Source organism: Sus scrofa, chromosome 5 (assembly GCF_000003025.6).
Source record: "Sus scrofa isolate TJ Tabasco breed Duroc chromosome 5, Sscrofa11.1, whole genome shotgun sequence".
Taxonomy (NCBI): Eukaryota; Metazoa; Chordata; class Mammalia; order Artiodactyla; family Suidae; genus Sus; species Sus scrofa.
In genome coordinates, this window is record NC_010447.5 from 29176275 (window position 1) to 29194663 (window position 18389).

An 18389-nucleotide genomic window follows, 5' to 3' on the forward strand; every position below is an offset into this window, starting at 1 on the left:
GGTGGAACATGATGGAGGATTATGTGAGAAAAAGAAAGTGTGTGTGTGTATATATATATATATGTATGTATGGCTGGGTCACTTTGCTGTATAGCAGAAATTGACAGAACATTATAAATCAACTACCAAAAAAAACTTAAAAAAAAAAAGAGACCACTACAAGCCAACTATATGCCAATAAAACGGACAACCTAGAAGAAATGGACAAATTCTTAGAAAAGTACAATCTTCCAAGACTAAACAAAGACAAAACAGAAAAGATGAAAAGATCAATCACAAGTACTGGAATTGAAGCTGTGATTAAAAAAACTTCCAAGGGTCTGGAGTTCTCATCGTGGCTCAGTGGTTAACGAATCCGACTAGGAACCATGAGATTGTGGGTTCGATCCCTGGCCTTGCTCAGTGGGTTAAGGATCTGGTGTTGCCATGAACTGTGGTGTAGGTTGCAGATGCAGCTTGGATCCCGCATTGCTGTGGCTCGGGCTAGGCCGGTGGCTACAGTGCTGACTCGATCCCTAGCCTGGGAACCTCCATATGCCACGGGCACAGCCCTAGAGGAGATAAAAAGACAAAAAACAAAACAAAACAAAAAACTTCCAAGGATCAAAAGTCCGGGTTCATATGGCTTCACATGAGAATTCTATAAAAAATCTAGAGGAGTTAACACCTATCCTTCTGAAACCATTCCAAAAAACTGCAGAAGGAACACTCCCAAACTCATTCTATGAGGCCACCATCTCCCTGATACCAAACCCAGACAAAGATACCATAGAAAAAGAAAATTACAGGCCAGTATCACTGACCAACATAAATGCAAAAATCTTCAACAAAATACTAGCAAACTGAATCCAGCAATACATTAAAAGGATTTATCCCAGGGATGCAAGGATTTTTCAGTAGCCACAAATCAATCAGTGTGACACACCACATTAACAAACTGAAGAATAAAAACCATACGAATCCTCTCAATAGATGCAGAAAAAGCCTTTGACAAAATCTAACACCCATTTCTGATAAAAACCCTCCAGAAAGTGGGCAGAGGGAACCTACCTCAACATAATAAAAGCCATATATACCAAACCCACAGCTAACATCATTCTCAATGGTAAAAAGCTGAAAGAATTCTCAATAAGATGAGGAACAAGACAAAGATATTCACTCTTGACACTACTATTCAACACAGTTTTGTAGTCCTAGCCATGGCAGTCAGAGAAGAAAAAGAAATAAAAGGAATCCAAATCAGAAAGGAAAAAATAAAACTATCACTGTTTGCAAATGACATGACACTATACCTAGAAAATCCTAAAGACACCATCAGAAAAACTGTTAGAGCTCAACAATGAATTTGGTAAATTTGCAAGATACAAAATTTAACAGACAGAAACTGATTGCATTTCTATATACTAACAAAGAAAGTTCAGACAGAGAAATTAGGGAAACAAACCCATTTACCACTGCATCAAAAAGAATAAAATACCTAGGAATATACTGACCTGAAGAGACAAAAGACCTGTTCTCTGAAAACTACAAGACACTGATGACATAAACAGATGGAAAGATATACCAGGCTCTTAGATTGGAAGACTCAATATTGTCAAAATGACTATACTACCCAAGGCAACCTACAGATTCAATGCAATCTCTATCAAATTACCAACAGTATTTTTCACAGAACCAGAAGAACATATTTTTAAATTTGGAAGTGCAAAAGACCCAGAATAGCCAAAGCCATACTGAGAAAGAAAAAAGGAGCTGGAGGAATCAGGCTCCGTGATTTCAGACTACACTACAAATCCACAGTCATCAAAACAGTACGGTACTGGTACAAAAACAGAAATATAGATCAGTGGACAGTGGAACACGACAGAAAGCCCAGAAATAAAACCATGCACAAAGAGTCAACTAATCTATGACAAAGGAGGGAAGAATATACAATGGAGAAAAGACAGGCCCTTCAATAAGTGGTTCTGGGAAAACTGGAAAGATACATGTAAAAGAGTGAAATTTGGAACAGTCTCTAACACCATACACAAAAATAAACTAAAAATGGATTAAAGACCTAAATATAAGACTGGATACTATAAGAGGGAAACATAGGCCGAACACTCTCTGACATAAACCACAGCAATATCTTCTCAGATCCACCTCTAGAGTAATGATGATAAAAACAAAAATAAGGAAATGGGACCTAATTAAACCTAAAAGTTTCTGCACAGCAAAAGAAACTCTAAACAAAATGAAAAGACAACCCACGGAATGGGAGAAAATATTTGCAAATGAAGCAACTAACAAGGGATTAATCTACAAAAAATATAAACATCTCATGTAGCTCAATACCAAAAACAAAACAAAAAACAACATCCAAAAATGGGCAGAAGATCTAAACAGACAATTCTCCAAAGATATACAGATGCCCAAAAAACACATGAAAAGATGTTCAACATCACTCATTATTAGAGAAATTCAAGTCAAAACTACTATGTGGTACCACTTTACACCAATCAGAATGGCCATCATCAAAAAGTCTACAAACAATAAATGCTGGAAACAGTGCGGAGAAAAGGGCACCCTCTTACACTGTTGGTGGGAATGTAAACTGGTGCGTTCACTATGGAAAACAGTATGGAGATTCCTTGAAAAACTGAAAATAGAATTACCATTTGATACAGCAATCCCATTCCTGGGCATCTATCCAGAGAAAACCTTGACTTGAAAATATACATATAACCCAATGTTCACTGCAGCACTACATACAATCGTCAAGACATGGAAACAACCTAAATGTCCATTGACAGAGGAGTGGATAAAGAAGATGTGGTAAATGGAATATCACTCAGCCATAAAAAGGAATGAAATAATGGCATCTGCAGCAACATGGATGGACCCAGAAATTATCATGCTAAGTGAGGTTAGTCAGACAGTGAGACACAAACATCATATGCTATAACTTACATGTGGAATCTAAAGAAAGGATACAATGAACTTATTTGAAGAACAGAACTGACACAGACTTCAAAAAACTTATGATTACCAAAGAAGAAAGGTTGAGTGGGGAGGGATGGGCTGGGGGGTTAGGATGTAAATGTTGTAAAATCAGGTTATCACGATGGCTGTACAACTATTAATATAATAAAACTGAGTTTAAACAAAAAGAGTCATTTTCAACACTGAATAAATGTTATCCCCATTGCTTTATACATGTAGTAGGAAACACCAAAAAAATCCACTAGCTCAAAATATAATTCTAGGAGTTCCCATAGTGGCTCAACAGTTATGAACTGACCAGTATCCATGAGGATGCAGGTTTGATCCCTGGCCTAGCTCAGTAGGTCAAGGATCCAGTCCAGCTGCAGTGTAGGTCACATATGTGGTTCGGATCCTGAATTTCTATGGCTGTGGTACAAGCTGGCAGCTGCTCCAATTTGACCCTTAGCCTGGGAATTTCCATATGCTGCAGTTGTGGCAAAACAAACAAACAAACAAAACCTGAAGTTCCCATTGGGCTCAGCAATTAGCAAACCCAACTAGCATCCATGGATGTGGGTTCAATCCCTGGCCTTGCTCAATGGGTTAAGGATCCAGTGTTGCCAAGAACTGTGGTGTAGGTTACAGATGCGACTCAGATCCTGCATTGCTGTAGCTGTGATGTAGGCTGCCGGCTTCAGTTCCTATTGGACCCCTAGCCTGGGTACCTCCCTATGCTGTGGGTGCCACCCTAAAAAGACAAAAAAAAAAAAAAAAAAAAAAAAAAAACCTTAAAAAAAAAAAAGATAAAAATTCTAACTTTTTCAAGAACTTTGATGCCAAAGAGACATATGGCAAAATTCAACATTCATTTATGATAAAAACTCTCAAAGTGGGTATAAAAGGAATGTACTTCAACATAATTAAGGCCAAATATACCACTTCACAGTTAACATCCAACCCAACAGTGAGAAAATGCAAGTTTTTCCTCCAGGATCAGGACAAGACAAGGATGTCCACTCTTGCCACTTTTATTCAACAATGTATTAGAGGTCCTAGCCACAGAAATCAGACAAGAAAAAGAAAAGGAATCCAAATCAAAAGAGAAGAAGTTAAGCTGTCACTATCTGCAAATATTATAATACTATGCATAGACACCATGAAAAAACTACTAGATCTTATAAACGGATTCAGTAAAGTTGCAGGATATAAAATTAATATGCAGAAATCTGTTGCATTTCTATACACTACCAATGAACTGTACAGAAAGAGAAATTAAGAAAACACTCCCATTTACCATAGCATCAAAAAGAATAAACCTATCTAGGGAGTTATAAAAGACCTATACCCAGAAAATGACAAAACACTATTGAAACAAACTGAAGATGACACAAATATATGGAAAGATATACAATGTTCATGGATTGGAAGAATTATTATTGTTAAAATGACCACATTACCCAAGGTAATCTACAGATTCAATGCAATCTCTATCAAAATACTAATGGCATTTTTCACAGAACTAGAATAATTTTATTTTTTTAATTTTTATTTTTTTGCCTTTTCTAGGGCTGCTCCCATGGCATACGGAGGTTCCCAGGCTACGGGTCAAATTGGAGCTGTAGCCACCGGCCTATGCTGGAGCCACAGCAACTCGGGATCCGAGCCATGTCTGCAACCTACGCCACAGCTCATGGCAATGCCAGATCCTTAACCCACTGAGCAAGGCCAGGGATTGAACCCGAAACCTCATGGTTCCTAGTCGGATTCATTAACCACTGCGCCATGACGGGAACTCCTAGAATAATTTTAAAATTTGTATGGAAACACCAAAGACCACAAATAGCCAAAACAATCTTGAGAAAGAAAAACAGCTGGAGGTACCATGCTTGCTGACTTTAGACTATACTACAAAGCTAAAGTAATCAAAATAGTATGGTACTGGTACAAAAACAGACACACAGATCAATACAACAGAATAGATAGTTCAAAAATAAACCCATGCACTTATGGTTAATTAATCTATGACAAAGACAACAAGAAAGTACAATGGAGAAAAGTCTTTTCAGTAAGCGGTGGGGGCGCTGGGAAAACTGGACTGCTACATGTAAAAGAATGAAATGAGAACATTTTCTTAATCCATATGCAACAATAAACTCAAAATAGATTAAAGACCTAGCTGTTAAGACTGCAAAACTCCTAGAAGAAAACATAGGGAGTTCCCGTCATGGCGCAGTGGTTAACAAATCTGACTAGGAACCATGAGGTTGCAGGTTCGATCCCTGCCCTTTCTCAGTGGGTTAAGGATCCGGTGTTGCCATGAGCTGTGGTGTAGGTTGCAGACGCGGCTCGGATCTGGCATGGCTGTGGCTCCAGTGTAGGCCGGTGGCTACAGCTCCTATTAGACCCCTAGCCTGGGAACCTCCATGTGCCACGAGAACAGCCCTAGAAAAGGCAAAAAAAAAAAAAGAAAAAAAAAAGAAAAGATAGAACACTCTGACATAAAATCACAGCCATATTTTTTTGGGATTTGTCTCCTATAGCAAAAGAAACAAAAGCAAAAACAAAAGCAAAAACAAATAAATGGAACCTAATAAAAGCTTTTGCACAGCAAAGGAAGCCATCAACAAATGAAAAGACATACTACTCAAAGGGAGAGGTTATCTGCAAATTATATTACTGATAAGTGGTTAATATCCAAATATATAAACAACTCAAACAACCTAATACAAAAAACCTCAATTAAGAAGCAGGTAGAAGATCTAAATAGACATTTTTTCAAAGAAGACATACATATGGCTGACAGGCACATGAAAAGATACTCAACGATGTTAATCAGCAGAGAAATGCACATCAAACCCACAATGAGACATCACCTCACACCTGTAAGAATAGCTATCTTTAGAAAAACCACAAATATTATTGGCAAGGATGTGGGAAAACAGGAAACCCTTTTACACTGTTAGTGGTAATATAAATTGGTGCAGTCACCGGAAAGCAGTATGGAGGCTCCTCAAAAATTAAAAATAGGACTACCATATAATCTAGCAATTCCACTCATGGGTTTATATCTGAAAAAAAAATGAAAACTCTAATTTGAAAAGATATATACACCCTCTGTTCATAGCATTATTATTATTGCTTTTTAGGGCCACACCCCGACTAGGGATTGAATCAGCTGTGGGCCTATACTACAGCCACAGCAATGTGGGATCTAAGCTGCATCTTTGGCCTACACCACAGCTTATGGCAATGCCCAATCCTTAACCTACTGAGTGACGCCGGGGACCGAACCCACCTCCTCATGGATACTAGTCAGGTTTGTAACCCACTGAGCCACAACAGGAAATCCCATAGCAGCATTATTTATTATAGCTAATATACAGAAGCAACCTAGGTATCCATCAACAGATGAATGGACAAAGAAGATGTGGTGTATATCTACACACAATGAAATACTACTCAGCCATAAAAGAATGAAATTTTGCCATTTGCAGCAACATGGATGGACCTGGATAGTATTATCGTTAGTGAAATAAGCACACAGAGAAATATAAGTACTATATGTTATCACTTATATGTGGAATCTAAAAAATAAATTACTAAATATCACAAAAGAGAAACAGACTGACAGACATAGAGAACAAACTACTGGTTGCCAGTGGGGAGAGGGAAGTGGAAGGGGCAAAAGAGTAGAGGATTAAGAGGCACAAACTACTATGTATAAAATAAGTAAGCCACTAGGATATACTGCACAGCATAGGGAATAGAGCCAGTATTCTATAATAACTATAAATGAAGCATAAACTATAAAAGTTTTCAATCACTATGTTATCTACTTGAAACAGATAATTATTGTAAATCACTATACTTTAATTTAAAAAAATCTACAGTAATCAAAAATGATCTTGGCATAAAAACAGACATGCAAATCGATGGAAAAGAATAGAGATTCCAGAAATAAACCCATGTATATAGTCAATTAATTTATGACAAAGAAGCCAAGAATATACAATAGAGAAAGGACAATCCCATCAATAAATGTGGCTGAGAAAGCTGGCCAACTACATGCAAAAGAATGAAACCAGACCACTATCTTACATCATACACAAAAATTATTTCAAAATGGATTAAAGGCTTGAATGTAAGACTTGAAGAAAATATAGGTGGTAATAAGCTTCTTGACATTAGCCCTGGCAACAATTTTTTGGATTTGACACCAAAAGCAATGGCAACAAAAACAAATAAGTGGAACTACATCAAACTAAAAAGCTTCTGCACAGCAAAGGAAATCACTGACATAGTGAAAAGGCAACTTAATAAATAGGAGAAAATATTTGCACATCATATATCTTATAAGGGGTTACAAAATACATCAAGAACTCATACAACTCAACAGCAAAAAACTAGCCAATCAAAAAAATAGGCAGGGGGAGTTCCCACTGTGGCTCAGCAGGTTAAGAACTGGACTAGTATCCATGAGGATAAGGGTTCAATCCCTGGCCTTGCTCAATGGATTAAAGATCTGGCATTGCTGCAAGCTATGGTGTAGGTTATGTTGCTGTGGCTATGGTGTAGGCCAGCAGTTGCAGCTCTGATTCAACCCCTAGCCTGGGAACTTCCTATACGCCCAGGTGCTGCCCTAAAAAGAAAAGGGAGAAAAGGGGGGGCTCATGGGGTTAAGGATCCTGAGTTGTCACTACTGCAGCATGGGTCACTGCTATGGCATAGGTCTTATCCCTGGCCCAGAACTTCCACATATTGGGGACACAGCCAGAAAGAAAAATGGGCAGAGGGTATGAATAGACATTTTTCCCAAGAAGACAAACAGATGACTAACAGGTACATGAAAAGATGCTCAACATTACTAATTACCATGGAAGTGCAAATCAAAACCACAATAAGATATCCCCTCACACCTTTTAAAATGGCAATTATCAAAAAAGACAAGAGATAAAAAGTGTTGGTAAGAATGTGGAGAAGAGAACCCTTGTACACTATTGGTGGGAATTTAAATTGGTACAGTCGCTGTGGAAATCAGTGTGGGGTTCCTCAACAAATTAAAAATATAACTACTATATGATCCAGCAGTTTCACTTCTGGGTATTTATCTTAAATAATTAAAAACACTATCTCAAAAACATATATATACCCTCATACCACAGCATTACTTATAATAGCCAAGATACGGAAACAAATGCCTATCAATGGATGAATGGAAAAGAATATGTGGTACATAGACAATGAAATATTACTCAGCCGTAAAAAATGAACATTGCCATTTCAAGTACATAGGTGGACTCTGAGGGTATTATGCCAAGTAAATTAAGTCAGAATAAGAAAAATACTGTATGAACTCACTTACATGTGGAATCTAAAAAAACCCAAAAAACTCAAGTTCATAGACAGAGATCAGATTGATGGTTACCAGACTCGAGGAGTTGGGACGGGAGGGCAAAATGGGTGACAGGGGTCCAGAGAAATAAGTCAGGGGTACGTCATGCACAGCATGGCAACTATAGCAAATAATACTGTATTGCGTATTTGAAAGCTGCTAAGAGTAGATCTTACAAATTCCCATCACAAGAAAAAGAAATTCTGTATGTATTATGATGAATGTTAACTATATTTACTGCAGTGACCATTATGCAATATACACAAAGAACACTATTCTGTACGCCTGCAATTAACATAAGGTTGGTTGTATGTCAATTACCCTTTCATGAAAATAAATAAATTTAAAGGAAAAAAAGATCTTTGATGATTTCAGAGTAGATCCATAATAGGTTCCCAGGGGATGCTAGAGATAGGTAAGGTCTTTGCTAACCTTCAGAAGCGATGTCACCAGACATGGTCTCCCACAAAACATCACGGGGTGCTAGCCTCTATAAAAAGCACTGGGCTGAATGGAACATTGCTCTGATGAAGAATCTGAGTTACAGTAAGTACATCAAGGGGGAAATGAGAATGCAAAGTGTGAGTGGGGAAAAGGGACCATGTCAGCTGATCATAGGGAACTGAATGGTCAAAAGAGTCTGGTAAATATGCAAAGCTACTGAAGAATAGCTGCGTGATTGTAACACATTTATTAAACACTTATGTTCACCAGAGATTGATCTAGGCATTGGAGGACAAAAGATATGAAGGACTCTTGACTTCATAATCCTTGTACTCTTGGGGACTTAAACAACTAACAGGTAAACAATCATTTCAGGCAGTACAGAGAACTATAAACTGGGACGATGTGCTTGCAGCTGGTGGGAGGAACAGGGGAAACTACTTTAGATGGGTGGTCAGGAGCAGCCTCTTTCAGGAAATAACTTCAATACTGAGTCACATGATGAGTCAGCAATGCAAAGGTTCAGGTTGAGTGAACAGCAAGTAAAATGCTACTGGAGAAGGAAAGCAGCACCAGTGAGGGCAGAACGAAGGCCAGTGTGCTGAAAGCAGACGGTAAGTAAAGCGGAGAAGAGAGTAACTAGACAAGGTTGGAGAGGTAAGCAGGAGACAGATGATACAGGGCTGCAGAGGAATTGAATGGTAAGGTAAGAAATGTATTTTCGTAACTACAGCCTCTATACTGCTAACAGTAGTACCAGTGATAAGCATAATCTGTGCTTAATCAAACAAATCCCAAATGAGAAACAATACCTTACTGAAAACATGTATGTGTGTTCATGCTAATCTGAATGATAAAGTGGAACCTTAAGATCTGAGCAAAGATAGCAGCTGGTCAGGGTGAGGTCAACCTACATTAAGAAGCAGCCAATCTTGGCCTTGCATGTGGGTAAAAGTGTTACTTTACTCATCCCAAGCAAAAAACCCCTAAGGAGTCATTTACTTTCCTGAGCCCCTCTATAGCTGCTCTGAAATAAAGTTTTGACAATTCTGATAATTCTATGGCTAACTTTTTTCTTTTTCTGTTGTTTTTTTTTTTTTGTCTTTTGTCTTTTTGTCTTTTGTTGTTGTTGTTGCTATTTCTTGGGCCGCTCCTGCGGCATATGGAGGTTCCCAGGCTAGGGGTTGAATCGGAGCTGTAGCCACTGGCCTACGCCAGAGGCACAGCAACGCAGGATCCGAGCCGCGTCTGCAACCTACACCACAGCTCACGGCAACGCCGGATCATTAACCCGCTGAGCAAGGGCAGGGACCGAACCCGCAACCTCGTGGTTCCTAGTCGGATTTGTTAACCACTGCGCCACGACGGGGAACTCCCTAACTTTTTTCTTAACAATGGCAGATCACTTTGCTATAGGCAAAGACATGATGCATTCAGTCTTCCCCTATATCTCCTTCCCTCACTTCCTTGAGGTTTTGGCCAAATGTCACTTTTTCTAGAGTGAATGAATTTTTTTTTTTCTTTTTTTAGAGCCGCACTGGCAGCATATAGAAGTTCCCAGGCCAGGGGTCAAATCGAAGCTATAGATGCCAGCCTGTATACCACAACTACAGCAACACCAGATCCGGGCCATATCTGCGACCTACATCACACACAGCTCATAGCAATGCCAGATCCTTAACCCACTGAGTGAGGCCAGGGACTGAACCCACATCCTCATGGAAAAACAAGATGCTACCACATACAAGACTACTTCAAAGATAATCCTAGTCAGATTCCCTACCACTGAGCCATAACAGGAACTCCCAGAGGCAATGAATTTAAAAAGGGCAACCTGTGCTTCTGTGAAGAACAGTGCGTCCATCACACTATAGTAACACCCAAGTAAAATTAAAAAATGGATGAATGGGGAGTTCCCGTTGTGGCTCAGTAATTAACGAATCCCACTAGGAACCATGAGGTTGCGGGTTCGATCCCTGGCCTCGCTCAGTGGGTTAAGGATCCGGCGTTGCCGTGAGCTGTGGTGTAGGTTCCAGACATGGCTCGGATCCCGCGTTGCTGTGGCTCTTGCGTAGGCCGGTGGCTACAGCTCCGATTCGACCCCTAGCCTAGGATCCTCCATATGCCGTGGGTGCAGCCCTAGAAAAAGGCAAACAAAACAAAACAAAAAAAAAAAAAAAAAAAAAAAAACCCCGGATGAACGGGCCAAAAACTAAAAATGGAATCTCACCGATGAAACCTGCAACAAATACAGTGAAATGTTAAAGATGATGCTACCAGGAGTCCCTGTTGTGGCGCAGTGGGTTAAGAATCAGACTACAGTGGCTCAAGTCACCACAGAGACACAGGTTAGATACCCAGCCTGGTACAGTGAGTTAAAGCATCCGGCTGCTGCAGCTGCAGCATAGGTAACAGCTGTGGCTCAGATTCAATCCCTGGCCCAGGAATTTCTATACGCCTCGAGTGTAGCCATTAAAAAATAAAAAAAAAAGATACTACCACATATAAGACTACTTCAAAGATGATGAATAATCCCACATCAAACCACAATCATACAAGTGCAATAATCTTTTGACCTAAGTTAGTCTGGGGGATGGACAACTGTTTATTTGGCCAACTATGGCAGCAATTCATGCTCTTTTGTGGACTGCTCTTTCTCTCTCTCCCTCTCCACAAAAATGAAAACAAAATACACAAAGTATTACATGTAAATAAAGCAGTGCCATGACCCCACTGGTGTTCCTGAATGTTACTTGAAGATCCTCTGATCTGTGGTACAAGTGACTATGCTGAAGTGGGTACATGGAATGAACCTGGTGAAACAGCACTACCAACAGTATTCTAAAACAGGAGAAAAAGCAGAGGTATCTGAGACTATAAAACACCAGACTTTGACCCTTAGTATACCTATATGAACCCTGGCCACGTTACTTAACTTCCAAGTTTTATTTTCCCCCCTTTTAAAGATAATGATAATACCTAGAGCAGAGGATACCTGTGATGATGGAAGCACAAGTATTAAACAGTTCACACTCTGGCTCCAAGTAGGTTCTAAAATGCTGTTATTATCTTAGCTCTTCCCCTTTGAGTCCTGTTGACAACTAGTGATAGAATATTTTGTAAAAGGCTACAAGAGAAGCCAGAATTCTCCAGAGAATTGGGAGTATTAAATTGGACTTTTCCCCTCCACTTAACTCTTCTCTCCAACATAAACATCGATAAAAAAGAAATTGCTACTGGTTTAAAGTAGCGAATATGGTTAACACACCAAGGGGAAGAAATCTCAAATATACACAGACCATATCGGTGGTCTATAAGAACTGAATTCTGAATACCTTATATTTAAGTGATGGATTCTGTTTTTGATAGAGATGTGAAAGCTTGGCCTGTTAATTAAGTCACTAAACTATAATTAACTTTTGATAGAGATGGCTTGCTTTTTCTGGACAAAACAACTCAAACACACACACAAATTTGTTTTAAAGGGAGTTTTGTGAGGAGGATAAGGGTAGCAGTTGGAATGTTGGATAAAAGAAAAATCAGGAGGGCAATTAAGTCAAGACTCTTCAATGTCAAGACTCTTCAATGTTTAGTGGTAGAAACTAAAACGCAATGAGATACATGGGGGAGGAAAAAGTGTGGAGTCAAAATGCAAGCATCTTAAACATCAGCTAGGAAAGACAACTGATGAAGGAAGAAATACACCTTAATGCATAACCCAGAAATATCTACATATGAATGAGCTTACCTTTACTGCAGGTATCACAGACATTTTCTATTCTACTCTATTCCACAGGGAAGTAAAAATGCTGGTATCTACTCACTAAACCGATTTCACAACTCACTTATGGGTTGAAATCAGCAGTTTGAAGGACACTGAGATAGGGTGTTCCCACACGCTGACAGTTAGGAACCCCTTGCCTAGAGTGTTTCCACAGCATTTAGTTGAAAGCAAAAAGAGAACTGAAAGGAACACAGTAATCCAGCATTTGTTTTTTTAATAAGAGGAATGCTATCTATGCCCAGGATCAGAGAACTAGTCAGGATTTTGTCCGGACTGCCACAACTACTTATGTGCCTTGGGCAAGCCAATTTGGGCCTCCATGAGTAGATAGTTGGGTGGATGTTCTTGAAGGGCATAAATTCCATAAATTCCAGAACAGGAGCAAGATGCATTTCGGGAAAGAATGAAATTTCAAAACAACACCCATCTGATACAAAAGGGAACACTCCACAGTATCTAATGCACCAGCCAGGTGTTCCATTAGGCTAATTGAAATTTCTTGATTCTTGTAAGGCAAAGCACACCCTGAATCGTTCAACACCCTACCGACCAGAATAGTTCACTTCAGCACTTATTTCATAAATATCAGGCACAGATATTGCACAAAGGGTCAAATCCAGAGGTGGGCTAGGTCCCTCTTAAAGGGGGCTGCATTTTATCCTCCAATCAGAAAGAAAAACAATCAAGACTTGCGTGCACCTGCTTCTCATTGGTTCATCCCATCCCATCCCTAATTGGCTTCCACATGTTTGTCTTGAGATGTGAAGCAAACTCCTCAGCAGTAAGGTCCAGACTAAAAGCTCTGTGCGGTGCGTGCATGTGTGCGGATCCAGAAGAAACTCGGAGGAAAGAGGAAACAGAGCCCTGCAGCTTCCTAAGCCTGGGTAAAGAACCTGGCGCTGTAAAAGCAAACCTACTGAGGGTCGAGGCAGCTAGTTCAGGGAAAGGGGATGGGTTACGAGGGCCAGAAACCAGGGAGGCAGCCCGGGAGATGGAGGGGCGGGGCAGAAATAGAGGAGTTACCATGCCGCCGAGCACTTCGTCCTGGTCGTCGGCGAGGAGCAGCACCACATTGGGCCTCCGAGAGTCAGCCGCCGCCACCCGGGAGACCCCCAGGCAGCCACACAGCAGCAGCAGCAGCGCTGGGCTACAGGAGGGCAGGTGACGGGGACTGCCCCGCCGCGGCCCACCTGAGGCCAGAGGCAGGAGCCGCATGGCTGACAGGGCTCCGGGGGAGACCCCGGGTGGAGTGGAGAGCCGCACAGGTGACTGGAGGGCTGGAGGCCGACGAGCCACTAGAAGAAAGGGCTTACAGTGAAGGCCGGGGGTTTGGGTCAGGCGTTTTCTCCCCCGGCGCGATCACGTGAACCGGGGGCAGGGGGCGGGGCACGCCTGCTGTCACGTGACGGGAGGCGGGGCGGGCGAGGCTGCGGGCGGAAAGGGAGCGGAGAGCGGAAACAGTGGAGAGAGAAACCCGGAAGTGGGCCGAAAGGGGTGGGAAGCCGGCTACTAACCGGGAGCGGAACCCGCCCTTGCTCCTGGCTTGGGAAGACATTTGGTAGTGATAGGACTCATCTCAGAGCGCTTTGAAATGAAAATGGAGAGAAGATACGGTTAAAGGAGGGAATCACCCAACTGGAAGCAATTAGGAGAAAGGAGGAATGTGCCTAGAGGTAGTAAGAGCAACTGGTGGGCAAAGTCTGGGCTCTACTATATTTAATCTCGGAGTCAACGAACACTTATTGAAGGCCCTTATATTTAATCGTTTAAAATTTTCCCTACAGCTCAGCTATTAAATTTGGAGCTGGATTCCAGGTCGGTGCTCCTAACTCCAAGCCTGGTTATGCTATTCCTCAGCTGGTACCGTGGTTTCAAACAATTTAGGATATTCTAAGCCTAATATTCCTTGGTGAGTTTTGGACTATTTAACCTAATACTCAATTGGTGAATTTGCAGAAGACCTCCTACACGATGTTGAAGGATGTGCACGTTGAGCAAAAACAAAAGGCCAGCAACTGCACCCAACCGCATTATTAATTAATCTTTAAGGAAAAAAATTCTGTGAAACCAGGGCTCCAAATATTGCTGGGATAGCTCTGGAACAGCTCTACCCTGCCCCTCTGCTCAGATCTAGGAAAACAGAAATATCGCTGGCATTGGAGGGTGTTATGCTTGGTGAAATAAGTCAGACAGAGGAAGACAAATATTGTATATGTGGAATCCAAAAAATAAACTAGTGAAAGAAATATCTTCTGGCGAGGTGAATCAGCAAACATTCCCAACGGAGAACAACAGGCTGTACTTCCTGATTTCTAACAAATAAGGCATATTTTTTCCAAGCTGGACTATCCAACTCCAAGTCTTTTAAAACTTGTGAAAGCACTATACAATAAGGTAATAATAATTGTAGAAGTGCTTCGGAATGTCATAGATACAACTATCAGACTTATGCAAAAGGAAACGTTGCCTTTGTTTGATTATAGTTTTGTTTTTTTAAATGTCTATAGAAGACAAGAGACTTAAAAATGAAGTAACCTCCAGTGCAAAAACAAATTGTGCTGGGAATCTGGTCAGAGCACTTCCAAGATGGCCAGTGTACTGTATTACAGGCTCGGGCTAGGCTAAATTTGCACACTAATAGAATAACCCGGATATATTCATATTTCAAGACTTGCTGGAAGACTTGCACAAAAGAAGAATCTGTTCCATCTGCACTCATGCCCCCAAATTGTAAAATTTTATCACTATTTTATTTTCTAGGATAGATTGTAAACTATTTGAGGCCAGAGATTGTACAATTAGGTGCCAACATTGTTCCAGATGCTAGGCTCAGGCTGAAGAGACACTGTTCCTCTTTCATGGAATTTGCAATCTAGTGACAGAAATATATAATCTCACAATCACAGAAGTATATAATTACAAGTAGGGAGATATGCTATGAAGGAAAAGTAAAGAGTGGGATGAGGAAGTTAAAAAAAAAGTGCAATGAGGAGTTCCCATTGTGGCACAACGAAACAAATCTGACTAGTAACCATGAGGTTTCGGATTCGAGGTTTCTCAGTGGGTTAAGGATCTGGTGTTGCCATGAGCTGTGGTGTAAGTCGCAGATGCAGCTCGGATCTTCCTCCTATTAGATCCCTGGCCTCAGAACCTCCACGTGCAGCCCTGAAAAGAAAAAAAAAAAAAAGTGTGATGAGCATTTAAGGAGATTAGGGGCTGACCTAGTCTAAGATACCCTGAGGAAGTAGCCCTGAATGACAATCTGAAATTTGAATAAATAACTTTGCTGTACAGCAGAAATTGGCACAGCACTGTAAGTCAAAGAAATAATTTGTTACTGAAACTATGCGGTGATAGAATGTCTCCTAGGCACAGGGCACAGCATATGCAAAGATCCTGAAGTGATGTATTCAAAGAACTAAAGAAGCCAGAGTGGTTGGAGCTGTGGATGAGAAGGAGGGGGAGAAGTAGGCAGGGACCAAACCCTACGTCGAGGATTTTGGTCTTTATCCTAAGGCTAATGGAAAAAATCACTGGAAGAATAGAGGAGAAATATAATCATACATGAATTTTTATAAGATCCTTTTGGCTGTGGCTTGGTGTACAGATTAGAAGAGGACAAGAATGGTTGTAGACAGATCAATTAGATGGAGAGATGATGATAGCAGGGGTAAATCAAGATTTTGTGTGGCCTAAAGCTTATGTACAATTTGGTGAGAGAGGCTCCTTAAGAAAAATATTTACAAATACGACATTAAGTACAAAAGTGAATATTTATTTAGACTGAGAAAAGAAATCACAATATTATAAATTATTGAAAGTTGAAAAGTATTACAAATAATGCAAAATTTTAAAATAACAAATTTTTTTTTTTTTTTTTGGCTGGGTCATGGCATGTGGAAGTTCCTGGGCTAAGGACTGAACCTATGCCACAGCAATGACAATGCCAGATCCTTAACACTGGGCCACCAGGGAACTCCTAAAATAATATGTTTTTAAATTAGTTAACTCAGGCACACCTTTCCAAAGTTTTTCCCCACATTTTATGGCTATGTACTCTTTTTTTTTTTTTTTTTTTTTTTTTTGTCTTTTTGCCTTTTCTAGGGCCTCTCCTGCAGCATATGGAGGTTCCCAGGCCAGGGGTCTAATTGGAGCTGTAGCCGAGGCCTACACCAGAGCCACAGCAACGCAGGATCCGAGCTGCATCTGTGACCTACACACCACAGCTCACAGCAACGCTGGATCCTTAACCCACTGAGCGAGGCCAGGAATCGAACCCGAAACCTCATGGTTCCTAGTCGAATTTGTTAATCACTGAGCCATGACGGGAACTCCAATGGCTATGTACTCTTTAATCTACTCGTCATATGACAATGGTTTGTAGCATTTTCTCATGGATGTTTGTCAGATTCGTTTCCGCTGAGCCACGATGGGAACTCCAGATTTGTAATGTTTTCTGTGGAGAGACTGGATAATTCCACTTGATTTTCTCACTCATCTTTCTCACTTTGATTCCATATTCCATTAATTTTTTTTTTTTTTTTTTTTTTTTTTTGTCTTTTCAGGGCTGCACCTGCAGCTTATGGAATTTCCAGGCTGGGGGTCAAATGGGAGCTGCAGCTGCCAGCCTACACCACAGCCATAGCAAAGATAGATCAAGGCAATGCTGGATCCTTAATCCACTGAGTGAGGCCAGGGCCTGAACCAGAGTCCTCATGGATACTGGTCATTGCTGTTGAGCTACAATGGGAACACCCATATTCCATTAATTTTTTAATCTCAGTTTTATCTTAGTGACTTAGATCAATAAATTGAAAGATGACCAAAGAAGGTACCTAGTATATATATCAAATTTCATAACACTATCAATTGTCTTTATAACAGGAGTCTGTAATATATCCGTTGTTTAATCAAAACATTCCAAAATATCTTTCTAAGTTTGCAGTTAAAGTGTTATATTTATCAATAGGTTGAATAAAGTTTTTACATCTCCTTGGTATTCTGCTTTGTCTTCTGAGTAGTTGCAAATATATTTTAGTGTCCTTACATTTTCATTGAGCCTATATTGTAAGGCTTGAACACCTTTTTAATGGACAGACCTTTTCGTTAAACTTAGATTCTTCAAGGAAAAAAAATCCAAGATGTCCTACGTGTTTAAAATACTCCACGTAGTAGTTTAACCTGAAAATAAAATACTCAACTGTTTCACATTACTGAAGTAGTTAACATCAATTACTTTGAGGGAAGCCTTTCCTCTAGCAAAAATAAGGTAATGAGTTGTGCATGGCTCATGTTCTGCAAAGTTGTTTTTGAAGAGCCCACAGCTCTTTGTCCTAATCATCATAATATCTGTGCTGACATACAACTGATTGTGAATGTTCAACTGCAAGTTGAAATAGCCCAAATCTTGTTTCACTTTTAAGTCTCAGACATATGTTTTTAGTTGGCTAAAAAAGCTGCAAATCAGTAGGATTTCCTGTTAGAAGAATAGTGCAAAATAATTGACAACAGGTCAGTGTTTGTCACATACTGAATAGAATGTATAATGGCATTATTTGGTATCTGGTTATATATTTGACTTAACCACTGTTTATTTATTTATTTGCTTTTGAGGACCGCTCCCTTGGAATAGGGAAGTTCCTAGGCTCGGGGGTTGAATAGGAGCTGTAGCCACCAGCCTACACCACAGCCACAGCAATGTGGGATCCTTAACCCACTGAACAAGACCAGGGATCGAACCTGCATCCTCATGGATGCTAGTCAGATTTGTTTCTGCTGAGCCACGACAGGAACTCCAACTTA

At 40.3% G+C, this 18389-nt stretch overlaps 1 protein-coding gene across 1 annotated transcript in view; it reads right to left on the bottom strand.

The window, feature by feature from the left end:
* Window positions 1–14009, bottom strand: part of GNS (glucosamine (N-acetyl)-6-sulfatase) — a 61530-nt gene extending 47521 nt beyond the window's left edge. The window contains exon 1 of the mRNA XM_021091947.1: window positions 13611–14009. Within this exon, the coding sequence (XP_020947606.1) occupies window positions 13611–13802 (192 nt within the window). The 5' untranslated portion in view covers window positions 13803–14009. The remainder of the gene's footprint in view (window positions 1–13610) is intronic.